Source organism: Maniola jurtina, chromosome 4 (genome assembly GCF_905333055.1).
Source record: "Maniola jurtina chromosome 4, ilManJurt1.1, whole genome shotgun sequence".
Classification (NCBI taxonomy): Eukaryota; Metazoa; Arthropoda; class Insecta; order Lepidoptera; family Nymphalidae; genus Maniola; species Maniola jurtina.
This window is the reverse complement of record NC_060032.1, coordinates 5064742-5078571: the sequence shown is the minus strand read 5'-3', so window position 1 is coordinate 5078571 and position 13830 is coordinate 5064742. Positions and strand designations below refer to the sequence as shown.

Sequence of the window (13830 nt, the reverse complement as noted above, 5' to 3'; positions counted from 1 at the left end):
GTTTTCCTTCACCGTTAAATCAAGTGATATTTAATTGCTTAAAACGCACATAACTGAAAAGTTAGTGGTGCGTGCCCGGGATCGAACCCCCGACCTCCGATTAGGAGACGGACGTTCTAACCCTAGGCTACCACAGCTTTAAATTATTAGATGTTTTAATTGCCTAAAATGCACATAGACACATTACCCCGAAAAGTTAGATTTGCGTGCCCGGTATCGAACCCCCGACCTCCCGAATATTGGACGTCTTAGCCACTAGGCTACCATGGCTCTCGAGATCAGAACTTATATGCGCATAGATATTAAACGAAGTGGCAGTGAAAAATACCTACCGTACGTCACTAAAAATCATAAAAAATGCAGTTTTGTATTATTTTATCAATTTAACCTAAAAAAAAATATGCAGACAGTGTTCTATCCACTTAAGTAGAGTGAAGTAGTGATGTGTGTATCATCATAATAATTGTATCACATCTGTCAATAATCTGATTGGTCAATATAATAATAAATTATGTCTCCGCTCCTACCCGCTCCAGTGATAAGGTACCCTAAGAGTCTATGAACTAAGTTCGCACTATCTATTTTAAAACCCGCAACTTAAGCAATTATAAGTGTTATTTCACTTACTAAATACATTACTTAATTATTATACGTTATCAAACTTACAGCGATAACAAAATGTTATTTTATTACTACAGAATAATAATAAATTATAGTAGTTTCTCAAAATATTCAGTAATCATTTTGTAACGTTTTAGTATATAACAAAACTTTAACATAATTTTTTTTTAATTTTTGTGCTTAAGGTAACGCGAATAAGTAAACGAAAGACATCTATACTAATAAATAAAATTGGAGTGTCTGTCTGTAATTTCGAAATAACTACCTCATATTAAGCTCATATGGTTATTTGAACGATACCATAACTGAATCACACGTTTTTAAAATTTTTGTCTGTCTGTCTGTCTGTCTGTCTGTCTGTCTGTTTGAAAAGGCTAATCTTTGGAACGGCTGAACCGATTTTGACGGGACTTTCACAGGCAAGTAGAGGATTGACCAGGGCGTAAAATAGGCTACTTTTTTAACCGACTTTCAAAAAGGGAGTTGTGTTTTTCTACCTATGTACACCGAAATCTCCGAGATTTCTGAACCGATTTGCGTCATTTCTTTTTTAATCGATAGAGGAACTTTGCGACATTGTTTCATAAAAAATTTGGAGTCCAACTCCTCAATCCTGATGCTGCAGGGGATCTGACCCATCCACGCGGGCGAAGCTGCGGGCATCAGCTAGTGCATAAATAAAATAAAATTATAATGAAAGTAAAAGGATTGTTACTGTTTTTCGCAGTAAAAGTAAGTTAAGACACATACGAGCTTTTTTACTATAAACATTTTGATATATATTTTGCTTTTACTTATTTTAGTCATATTTTCTTCCAGATTATTTTCTGCTTCACAACTTCTGTTATAGCTGACAAACCCAAAGATACATTTAAACACTACTTTCCAGAGGTTACGTATCCTACTTGTGTTTTTGAAGTCAGTGAACCTTTTTATTATAATTCTCACACAGATGATGTCTTAGGACCGTTCCCTGCTGATGTGAAAATATCATACAATTGCTTTAGTACAAGTACCATACCTAGTAACAAAAATACTATAAAAAATCTTGAAGATGATGTATTGATAGATGTAGTAAAATATTGTGCTGTTGGTAATAATCACACTAACTCCATGGGGACAAAAATTGAAAAAAATTGCGAGAATGATTATGATAATAGTCAACAAAATCAAACTTTAGGGGTAATGAATGGGGACCTTAATGAAAAGAAAAATGATAATGAAAACAATCTATGCCTGTTACTCGAAGAAGATGTATGCACTAATAATAATATGACTCGAAATATAAATGATAGCCAAAATTATCCTGAAACACTAGTGCAACTTATAACAGAGAATGAGGTTTTGAAAAATACTAGTGATTTACTGACAAGTGTTTCGAATAAAATTCTAGATAAATTTTCTGATTGTATGAATATAGTAAATAATTCATGTTCTGAAGAAGAACAAGGAAATATGAAAACTTCAACAAAAGAAGATAGATTGAGCGACATAAATACATTTAATGAAATGAATGAAACTAATTTTGAAAATATTTTAAACGATTCTTCGGAATTTTCAATTTTGCAATCAGAAATGCAAGAATTTTCTGAACCAGATTCAATTAATTTCACAGAATCATATCAAGATGAGAATTCAATTAATACAATAAACGAAACATTACTAATTCCCGTAGATTATCATAAAATAAATCGTCCCATAAATAATACAAAATTTAATGAAACTAAGAAAACTTATTTTGAAAATATTTTATCTGAATCACTGTGCGATTACTCAAACAACTTACAAAACGATTCGTCAGAGTTTTTGATTTTGCAATCAAAAATGCATGAATTTTTTGAACCAGATTCAATTGATATGATAGCGTCATCTCTAGAAGAATATTTAATAAATAACGAAACATCAATCCCTGTAGATTATCATAAAATAAATAATCCCCTAGAAATAAATAAAACCATCAATACAGAGATCGAAAAGCAGCTTATCAATAAAGATAATGCACTGATTGAAGGAAATGATTCCTTTTTAGAGTTAATAATTTCACTTAATCATCAGTTACAAAATGATTTTCAAACATTAAAAGGCAAAGAATACGAAAAACTAGCTATTTTTACTCAGCCTAAAGAAACGAACTCGGATAATATGTTGTAATTATATCAAACTTTTCTAAATAACTAATGAAATTACTTAGAAAAACTGCTTAGACATATCTTTCTTCGATTTATATTGATAAGACTATTTACTAATAGCAATTGACACATATATATCTAAATATCACGTTTTCTTCAAATGTAGATATAAAATGAGTACGATAAATTGAATAATACTTATTACATTATGGGACTTCGAGAAAAAGTGACACTTACTTTCCTAGTGCTTGTAACTTTACAGGTGTGTATTGGAATACTCAGAATTTCTACGTATAAGTAATAATTTTTACTAATAAAATAAATTGATCATATTATTTTTTGAAATATAGCATGTGATAATTATATTATTATAAACCCTTAATTCTTTGTCTACATATTATTACAGATGACCGTCAACTGTTTAAGATTGCCACAAAAATACACCCCACGGGCAAGAACTAATGGTGCCATACGAAAATTTTCTTTAAAATGTAACCCACTACAACCAACCCAAAATTTAGAAAATTATAGATGCCCAACTCAAAAATACGGCGAATCTATCCGTAAAAAATTTAACTTTCCCGAAACTGAATATTCTGGGATATCAATATGTTTTCCAAATCAACACTATCAAGAGCCTAATAGAAAGGCTCTAAATAGTAAAAGCTCATTCAGCATCCAGAATCTGGCTTACAAGTCACACAATGCATTTTCAACATACAAAAATAATGTCAAAAAAAGTATAAATTCGAATACAAAAAATATGCAACGCGCACCCATCCCTTTTCCTGAATGTTCATCTGCACCTATCTATCGGGATATTTGTAACTTTCCGGATGTCGAATACCCGCTATGTGCTAGTGAAATATGGAAACCTTACTATTGGAATGGCTATTTAAACAATAATTTATTTTATACCGATACAAAAATAAATCTCAATGAAGAAAAATCTTTCAGAAATTATAAAGTTGAAAACATTTGCGGATTTAACAAAGGGTCGGAAATGGTAACAATGATTGATAAAAATTTAAACGCGACGTTGGAACCAAAACAATCTTTGAGTATAAATTCATATAATATAAATGCAACAAACACTAAAAAGTGTGAAAATTCATTACAAAATGAAGATAAAAGTTTCATAGTTTTGTCACGTGTAGAAGATTGCAGCAGTAAACTATTGCCAACCGAAGATAGGGAGAACGAATTTGGATCTAATGACGAAGACTATACGACTGATGATCCTGAATACCAAGAGAGTTCTTTCTATGCTCAAAGTACAGTCGCACCACCAATATCAGCTAACAATGATAAAACATGGGAAAATACTAAAGTACTCCAAAATTTTGTACAAAATATGAATGAATTTAGTGATTATTTCATATCAGTTTAATAATTGTTTTGCTATCGGTTTTTATTTATTGTACCAAATGTAAATATAGTTTAAATTATTCTGCTGTATTAGTTCTTAATTAAATAGTAATAATAAGTAGTTACTTAGATAGTGATTGAAATATAATATGTTCTAATATTATTGTTTGTTTGAATTCGGTTGTAATTTCTTAGCAAGTAAAAAAGCAGTCCCAATAGAATTTTCTAATTTTGAAATATTAAGAAAATGCCTTTTTAAATTATAATCCATACTGTAATATTATAAATGTGAAAGTATGTCTGTCTGTGTGTCTGCTAGCGTTTTACGGCCCTGTGAATCCATAAGCTATTTTTGTCCCGGAAAATCAATAAGTCTCCATACGATTTAAAAAAAAAAGCACCTGTATCCTCATAAATGGAGTGGCGGGCATAATCTATTTGATACAAATATAGCTTGCATCCTAGAGACGAACCATAGATTACTTTGTATCCTGAAAATCATAGAGATCCCACAGGATTTTTAAAGAGCCTAGATCCACGCGGACGAAGTCACGGGCATCGAAGTCTATGCATACGAGTAAATGCGCTCAACAAATCTCAGCCCGAGAACCATAATCCACAGCTGAACAACGCCATTCGACCAACAAGGCAGTTAAAATACTTTTAATTATTTAATTAGAATACTGACTGGCAAGGAAGAATGTTAGCAACACTCCATTGCTCGGCACAAGGTAGGTGTTAAACAGTTAATATGGCCACTGCAGGCGGTCTCAATCCTCATTAAGTATTCAGAACGCGACGTGCATGTAAGGCTTCGCCTGTTTAAGCGTGTCTTGATCTATTTTCCTTTTTATGTTAACCAAGTATTGACCATCGAGTTAGTCAAAACTAACATTGTAACATAAACTAATATCTACGTACTTATTATGTTTTCAGAGCTAATACTTAAATCAATCAGTACAGGTAGATGATCGGAAAATTTTATAAGCCAGGTAGATTTGTCTTGCACAGATAAACAAGGTTACGTCGTCATACATTTAGTCACAATTAGTTAAAATACAATAAATTATAGTGTTTTTTTTACGTTTGGAAACAAGCAAATCTAAAGACCATCCCATACACCAGACAAATCTACCGCAACATTCCCTTTTCAAAACAAAACACAAGTGTAAATTAAAAATTTATAACACCCCCGACAAGTGAAGGTTACAGTAACTAGAAAAAAGCTGATAACTTTCAAACGGCTGAACCGATTTTCTTGGATTATAGCTAAGAACACTCTCGATCAAACCACCTTTCAAACAAAAAAACTAAATTCAAATCGGTTCATTAGTTTAGGAGCTACGATGCCACAGACAGATACACAGATACCCACGTCAAACTTATAACACCCCTCTTTTTGGGTCGGGGGTTAAAAAAGTTGCTTGTTTCAAGTTTCAGCTAAGCTAAGTTATGGTAACTAGGTTTATAGTTTTCTTAACATTGTATTTCCCGAGCAGCTAATATGATAAAAAATAAGTAATATGAATTAAAAAACCGGTGTCAAATTTATCCGATACGAAATGTCAGCGATATTAATGAAAAGGAACTACGCAAAATACTGTGGAACTTGGAAGTACAATCGAATACAGAAACGTTAGTAAGTGTAATTTAATTTTATCCGTGTACCTGTGTATTTTGGTACGAGTGTTAAGACGGCCAGCAATAGGTATATTATAATTATTATCATATCCATTATGAATGATGAAAACAAACGCTTCCAGTATTATCAAACTATTCTAAAAATATCCGAAATATATTTTTTAGTTTTTAATAATGTAGACAAGGAATGAGGCCAGATTTTTCGAAATATCCACGGGAGCAAAGCCACGATAGATCGCTAGTTAGATAATTTTCGGAAAGTAGGTCTAAATAAAATAAGTTATTTAGACTGCATTGTTTTAGACTTGATGAATTATTATTTTCATCAAAAATAACCCTTTATTGATTGTGATTGCGATTAAATATCGAAACTCGTTGTTAAAATAACAAGTTAATAAATTATACATTAATCAACAACATTTCACGTCGACTGTTCGTCAGAGAACCGGTTGCAGTGCGACACAGAACGACCTTGCGCGAACACCGGTTACATCACATTGACATGCGCGGGCGCACCCGGCACCGCTGCCCGCTACAGCAGATCTGTATTTCCACTACATTTTCTTTTAATCTGTACTTAAATCTTTTTTACCTTTTCAAGGTTTAACAGATTTCGATATTTGGTACAGTGATAGCTTGCATTTCTGGACATAGACAACAAGGATCATCATCATTATCAACCCATCACCGGCTCACTACTGAGCACGTGCTCCTCACAGAAAAAGAGGGGTTTTGGCATATTCCACCACGCTGGCCAAGTGCGAATAGCACGCAAGGATATCTATCCCGAAAAACAAGCTACAGACGTAAAAAACCAAAAAATCTTCCTAGGCGAAGCTCTGATATCAGTGGTACTAAGTAGGCAAACTTTTACTAAACAGAGCCTTACCTACCTACCTATATTTTGTCGATTATAGTTTTGGTTTTACACAACCAAAGGAAAATTTTGATGCTCATTTTGCATATGTTAATTAGTTAGCACTAACACGCAAATGACGTGTGAAAAAAATCGTGAAAGTGAAGACTTTCACTTTCGGTGAATACACCGGTTAGAGGAATTGCTTTTAATTATGTGAAGGGACACTTATGACGGCATTTTATGCATGAGCAGTTCAAATAAGTTGTAACCGGGGTTATTAATTTTAATTAAATCATAATTAATGCAAATTATACCTCGTTAAAGACATAATAACTACAACTCAAAATTTAAAAAACCCCCGACACAAAAACCTCTATAAGAAAACTAGAAAAGAGCTGATAACTTTCAAACGGCAGAACCGATTTTCTATGATTATAGCTAAGAACGCTCTCGATCAAGCCACCTTTCAAACACACAAAAAAACTAAATTAAAAAGATTCCACCGATTTAAGATCCTCCTCCTTTTTTAAAGTCGGTTAAAAATCGGTTCATTCCTTTAGGAGCTACGATGCCACAGACAGATAAACAGATACACATGTCAAACTTAGAACACCCCTCTTTTTGGGTCGGGGGTTAAAAATAGATAGGTACAGCGGAAAAATATTAAAATATTTATTACACTACTTAAATTCTACAAGTAGTTTAAGCATACAAGTACCTAGGTAAGCGTAGTGCGACTGACTGTGAGGCACTCTTCAGTAAATTTGATCGACAATATTATAAAGCGGGTGGTAGATAAAATGGTAATAAATTTTTCATCCAGCCATGATGTGGTGCTGGTGCTTTTTAGGTTCCGGAACCCTTATATGATCACTTTCTCGTCTGTCTGTCTGTCTGTCTTTCTGTCGGTCTGTCGCGTCGGTCAAGAAAACCTATAGAGTACAGCTTCCCGTTGAGCTAGAATCATGTTTGGCAGGTAGGTAGCTCTTATAGCACAAGTAAAGGAAACAATCCGAAAACCATAAATTTGCTGTTAAATCACAAATAAAAATTAAAATGTGTTAATTAACTTTTTTAATTAATTTGTATTTTCAATTTTAAAAGTAAGATAACTATACTAAGTGGGGTATCATATGAAAGGGCTTTACCTGTACATAATAGTTTTAGATTTATCGTGGAAAATGTCGAAAATATACCCTAGTACGGAATGCTCGGTGCGCGATTCTGACTCGCACTTGGTTAGTTTAAAAATCATTACCCATTTATAAATGCGATAGTGTGCTGGTTTATTGGTTTGTTGTTCTTTAAACGCCGCAACGGATCGTCGAGATTTTTTGGATGGATATAGTTGAAGACCTGGAGAGGAACATATTATTATGCTACTTTTTATCCCGGAAAATTAAAGAATTCCCACGAGATTTTTAAAACCTAACTCCACATGGATGAAGTCGTGTTACAATCTAGTGTTACTAATGCATAAGTAATGTAACTATAGCACTACCTGAACTACAGTAGTATAGGATTAGGAAGTCTGGGAAATTAACCAGTTTAACAAAAAACTAAGTTGTTGTCTATGCGCCCGCGCCGTCACGGAGCGTGCCCGCATGTTCTACCTCACCCACTCGATGACATTGAATTAAAATGCATTAGCTTCCATTATCGAGTAAATTGTATAGGTAAGTACAAACAACAAGTCAAGAGCCGTGACTTTTCATATTGAAAGGATTAAGGAAAAACCATGTTTCCTTTTAGTATTTCCGATTATGGACAAGATTTTATGACGTTATTAATTTTTCATTGGACAGATTGCTTTAGTTTTAAAGCAATCTGAATGTTAGGTACCTAGTTCAGCACTACAAGTTAGTAGATTTATTTTCAATCTGATGTAGGCAATTATCAATCTCTTAAAATTATTGATATGATAATAACTAGTCAATAGATGAACGTCTAATTCTACAACATATAATTTTTATTCATATAATTTACTTAATTAACATATAATTTATTTAATTCAATGAAACAATGAAGTTTTATATAGTGGCATGGGTGTAGGAAATAATAATAATTTTTGTACACTTGGTCATCTTCATAGATATGTGGATTGGGTAGTATACCTAGCTATGATAGATATACCTAATACAACCGTATTATAGGCAGCATACCTACCTATGGTATACCTATGATAATGATCGATTCGATCTAATCAGTTCTGATAAGCAACTCATTAGGTACTGCCCTTATCAGATACAAAGTACTTACAGGGCACAGGGTTTACATTGAACTAAAACAGGTCTAAATGTGATACGTTCTGGTAGGTTCTGGTACTTCTAAGTAGGAATGTCATGAGAACTCTCATGTCAGTTTTTTACCAATTTTATACAATAAAATAATTTATTTGAAACCACATACTAAATAACAATTCTATTCTACATGGACTGTTCGCTTCACTGATGTCCTCAGTTTTTAAACACCCATTGTTTCGAAGCAATTAATTATTTAGCATTACAGTGTTCGAGATAAATCGTATGACAAATTGCCTTCCGTCTGAATGTTATATCTCAATAAAGGAATGATGATCTCTGAGGCGCAGTCATGCGAATACCTACTTAACTAGATATCATGTCAGTTCCGGCTTCAATTAAACGCTTGGTCAGTTCTGGAAAATATTTTCCCGGCATTATTTTAAAAATATTGGCTTATCCTCTCCTCCTATCTGGCTCCTTTATCCGGAGCAAGTAGGTAGGTAAAGGTAGACGTACCTACTGGGGAGCTTTCCCGGGATTCTGCCCATATAACCGACAGGTTGGTGGGTCCATGGGAGGTGGTTATCCTCCTTGATCAATCAAGGAAGAAAACCATTTACAATGAAACCTTAGTTTCATAACGTCTGTCTAGCCGTCCGTCGATCACCACCATTTTGTTGATTGACTAGGTAACCATCCGTAGTAACTTAAATCGCCGTTGACATAGGGCAGTTTGCGTTATTTTACAGAATAACATAGTATTGGTACAATACAATAAAATACACTTTTATAAATTACGCCAATATACCTGCGCAGAAACCTTATTTTTGAATACCGCGAAAATATCTCAGCCAATCATAGCGCGCGTCCGCCAGCTATTGGTTGCTGCCTACGCGCGATGTTTTGACTTTTGGCGCGTGAATTATTATGAGCGAGATAGCACGAATCTCTGATGTTCTTGTTGTTAAAATCAAACAAGAAGGTCTATATATATTTCATTGGTGTATATTCGGTTTTAGTCGGCGTTGGGATGCTTTTCTGCGCAAATGAATTCTGCCGATGCAATGAGTGCAAGTGGATACTGTAGATACTATTGCGGTAGGTATCTAAAAAATGTCAAATACATTTTTAATAAAATAAAATTCTGCTTCCAGTGATTTATGTGCCAAGAAATATGAAAATTCGAATACTAATGCGATATAGGCGATTATGAAGGTTGGCAGAGGTCCCATTTGGCCATGATATGTATGTAGATTTGCCATGATATTTTGCATTCCGTGAACGGTTCTTTTTTTTTCATTTAGAAAATACTTTATCATTCTTATATATTTACTACCTAATATTGACTTACTTAGATACTAACTATACTATAACATAATACTTAAAGCAAAATAGAAAGGCACAAAAAGTTTTTTTATTTTATTTAGGTGCTAACTCAATTAGTTATTCTCGCTTTAGAAATTATTAATTACTTATTACCTATTAAACTTAAATATTGAAAGATAAACTTTTTGGAATTCAGACAATGGGCAAAATTGTCCGCATAATTTTCTATCACACTAATATTATAAAGGCGAAAGTTTGTGTATGTGTGTGGGTGTGTGTGTGTGTATGTAAATTTGTTACTCCTTCAGGTAAAAACCACTTGACGATTTGGCTGAAATTCGGAATGGAGATAGATTATATCCTGGATAATATAGGCTACTTTTTATCCGAAAAACCAAAGAGTTCCCTCGGGATTTCGAAAACCTAAATCCATGCGGACGAAGTCGCGGGCGTCAGCTAGTAGGTATATAAGCTAGTATTATCTATATTGGCCGTTTTGAGGGCCAAGGTTCTTGTATTTTACCCTTTGTCCATCAAACAGACATCGCCATATAGACACGTTAGGGAACTTCTAACAATGTGGAGGCTTCGATAATGTTAGTAATAACACTTGACGCCTGCCATTGACGTACTCGTATAGGTAAGCTAGAGGAAGAAGCCCAATTTTTTTTGATTTTACGTCACCATAGCCTAATATTTGACATAATCATCGATTCAGGATCAAACCGAGAGCTTCCTTACTCTAGTTTACTCTGATATAAATCGAAAGTGACAAAGTTCCATTATTCTCCTTTCCATGCTATTTTTACTGATTGCCGAGAACACGGTGACCTAATTGATAACCTGTTCCGAGTTAACAAATGTGGGTGTAAGCTGTAGTCGGATAGGTTTAAATACAGAACTAAAGAGTTGTCAGTGGCGTTATCACTACTCGGTATTTAAATACTCGTATGTCTTATTTTTTATCAAAGAAATAAACAATAAATCAAAGTACATTATTTCTGTATCTAAGGTGTACCCAAAAACTCTAAGATTTAAATATACTAGGTATTTAACTATGTAATTGGTTCTGTTATTTTGTACCACAGTTCTGTGCCTACCAAGGTAGAATTAAGTAACATACTTTAAAATTTAAATAGCTAAACAACAAACAACTGCATGAACAAGGTATAGGTACCTACTAAGTATGTTTCTATTACTTGCTAGTTAAATAAGACTATGTGTATTCTTAATTCAAGCACTGATCATGTTCTGTGAACACAAGTCACCAGCAAAATAATCGGCAAACAATATCTTAAAAACTCTTATTTTGACATGATAACATATTATCCCATAAAGACGAAGGTAAGTACTTAGGTACTTAAAGAAAATGAAAAGTTCCTCCTTAGTTCGATATAGCTTTTAGTACACAAATCGCTAAAAGCGTCGTTATTTTCAATCCCAGATTCCTATAAAACGACGTAATCCAGCGGGAACGACCACTCTGTCATAGAAACTCGATGACTTTAATAAATATACCGGGAACCATTGGCAACACAATAGCTAGTTCCCCATTTCGTCCAATCACCCTATTACGAGCAATTTCGACGTTCAACCTTCGTACGATATAAATCTTCGTTAGATCAACGGACTATTACACGTTCACTATTTCAATATTAAATTCAGTGGCTTCTGTGGTTGAAGTGAGGAGAAGTACACTTCCATGTTTGGCTTGACTTTTAAAGAAGATTTTTACTGTTATATTAGCAGTTGGTGTCCACGACTTTCATTAGTTTAGGAGCTACGATGCCACGGACAGATACACAGATACACACGTCAAACTTATAACACCCCTCTTTTTGGGTCTGGGGTTAAAAATAAATGCCTATTGTTTTAAAATCATCATTAATAATACTATTTTTTTTTAATGATATTTTAATATATAAAATTTATCAGGTGCAAGCTAAGCAAGATAATGTTTATCAGCACTTAAAAACAGCAGTATTGACCACATGGCCATTCATTATACAAAATAATGCTTCTAATATAACAGCAAAATATAGACATTATACATATACGTTGTCAATCTTACCCCATGTTTTGTAAACGTTGGATTCTATCTCTGTACACTGTGGAGTCTACAGTAGGTATCTAGATTCTAGATGCGCTTACCTGAAAAAGAAAAAAAAATACTACTTAAAGTAAATATACAGGGTGGTCAAAAAGTCGTGGATCAAACGCAATAAGGAGATAGAGGAGGTCATTTCCAGCAAAAAAATTCTACAGCATGGCCATATTTAAATTGCCCTAAAAGTTATGAATATTTTTGGGTTTTTTAACAAAATACCAAATTCTTTTACAATTACACTAATTTTAAAAAAATGTGATAAAAAACAATAAAACAAACGATGTTGTGTCATTACTAGATAATGTATCAGCACTACAAACCTTCTATTGAGGCTCTGGCTGCCAAATTAGAAGAGCAATTAATTTTTTCCAAAACTTTTAAAGCGTTACCAAAAATTAAGTGTCACTTTAAAAGCGCACTGTGAAAAAAAAATGTACTACAAAAAAATGACCCTGTATTAGAAAAACTTGCTAATTTAATGCCAATTCAAATGAGGTATAATACATTACTCTTTGTTTCGTAATTCTGGTATTATAATCGTTTTTTCATGTCAAGGTGCCAGTAGATTAGTTTAATTCAAAATAATTTTGAAGATTATCATGCTGCTAGTTAAACTGTTAGTTTTTTGTACGTTGGAATGCTAGAAACATCACTGTGCTTGTCACACTTAAAATTTGTGAAAATAACAGAAACTCTTCATTACCACCACGTGCCAGAACTACCCAGAACGCCCGTCTTGCAAGTAGTTCATCTTTTCTAGGAAACAAAAGGATAAAGAAACTATGCCTCTCTTTCAAACTAATTATCCTTCCTATTTGCATTGTTGAAATAAGGATAGTTTCTTTATCCTTTTGTTTCCTAGAAAAGATGAACTACTTGCAAGACGGGCGTTCTGGGTAGTTCTGGCACGTGGTGGTAGTGAAGAGTTTCTGTTATTTTCACAAATTTTAAGTGTGACAAGCACAGTGATGTTTCTAGCAATCCAACGTACAAAAAACTAGCAGTTTAACTAGCAGCATGATAATCTTCAAAATTATTTTGAATTAAACTAATCTACTGAAATTTTCACCTTGACATGAAAAAACGATTATAATACCAGAATTACGAAACAAAGAGTAATGTATTATATACCTCATTTGAATTGGCATTAAATCAGCAAGTTTTTCTAATACAGGGTCATTTTTCCGTAGTACATTTTTTTCACAGTACGCTTTTAAAGTGACACTTAATTTTTGGTAACGCTTTAAAAGTTTTGGAAAAAAATTAATTGCTCTTCTAATTTGGCAGCCAGAGCCTCAATAGAAGGTTTGTAGTGCTGATACATTATCTAGTAATGACACAACATCGTTTCTTTTATTGTATTTTATCACATTTTTTTTAATTAGTGTAATTGTAAGAGAATTTGGTATTTTGTTAAAAAACCCAAAAATATTCATAACTTTTAGGGCAATTTAAATATGGCCATGCTGTAGAATTTTTTTTTGCTGGAAATGATCTCCTCTATCTCCCTATTGCGTTTGATCCACGACTTTTTGA

The 13830-nt window shown here is 33.4% G+C and overlaps 2 protein-coding genes and 1 long non-coding RNA gene across 6 annotated transcripts in view; 1 reads left to right on the top strand and 2 right to left on the bottom strand.

The window, feature by feature from the left end:
- LOC123864763 (serine/threonine-protein phosphatase 2A regulatory subunit B'' subunit delta-like) overlaps positions 1 to 13830 on the bottom strand; it is a 123929-nt gene that overhangs the window by 78633 nt on the left and 31466 nt on the right. The gene's annotated exons all lie outside the window — the stretch shown is intronic.
- LOC123864789 lies at positions 775 to 4277 on the top strand. Of its 3 annotated transcripts, none has more exons than XR_006795836.1 (4): positions 775 to 833; positions 1292 to 1353; positions 1441 to 3012; positions 3157 to 4277. XR_006795836.1 is itself a non-coding variant. In XM_045905467.1 (4 exons), exons 2-4 carry the CDS (start codon positions 2959 to 2961, stop codon positions 4138 to 4140), a joined length of 1005 nt encoding a protein of 334 aa, XP_045761423.1. In that variant the 5' UTR covers positions 1286 to 1353; positions 1441 to 2958; the 3' UTR covers positions 4141 to 4277. The 3 variants fall into 3 exon arrangements, 2 of the variants coding, with proteins under 2 accessions (XP_045761423.1, XP_045761422.1); XM_045905467.1 differs by lacking the exon at positions 775 to 833 and having other exon boundaries at positions 1286 to 1353; positions 3157 to 3389; positions 3423 to 4277; XM_045905466.1 differs by lacking the exon at positions 775 to 833 and having other exon boundaries at positions 1286 to 1353.
- LOC123864843 overlaps positions 4732 to 13830 on the bottom strand; it is a 28502-nt gene continuing 19403 nt past the window's right edge. Inside the window, exon 4 of the long non-coding RNA XR_006795853.1 lies at positions 4732 to 5006. This is a non-coding gene — a long non-coding RNA (uncharacterized LOC123864843). The remainder of the gene's footprint in view (positions 5007 to 13830) is intronic.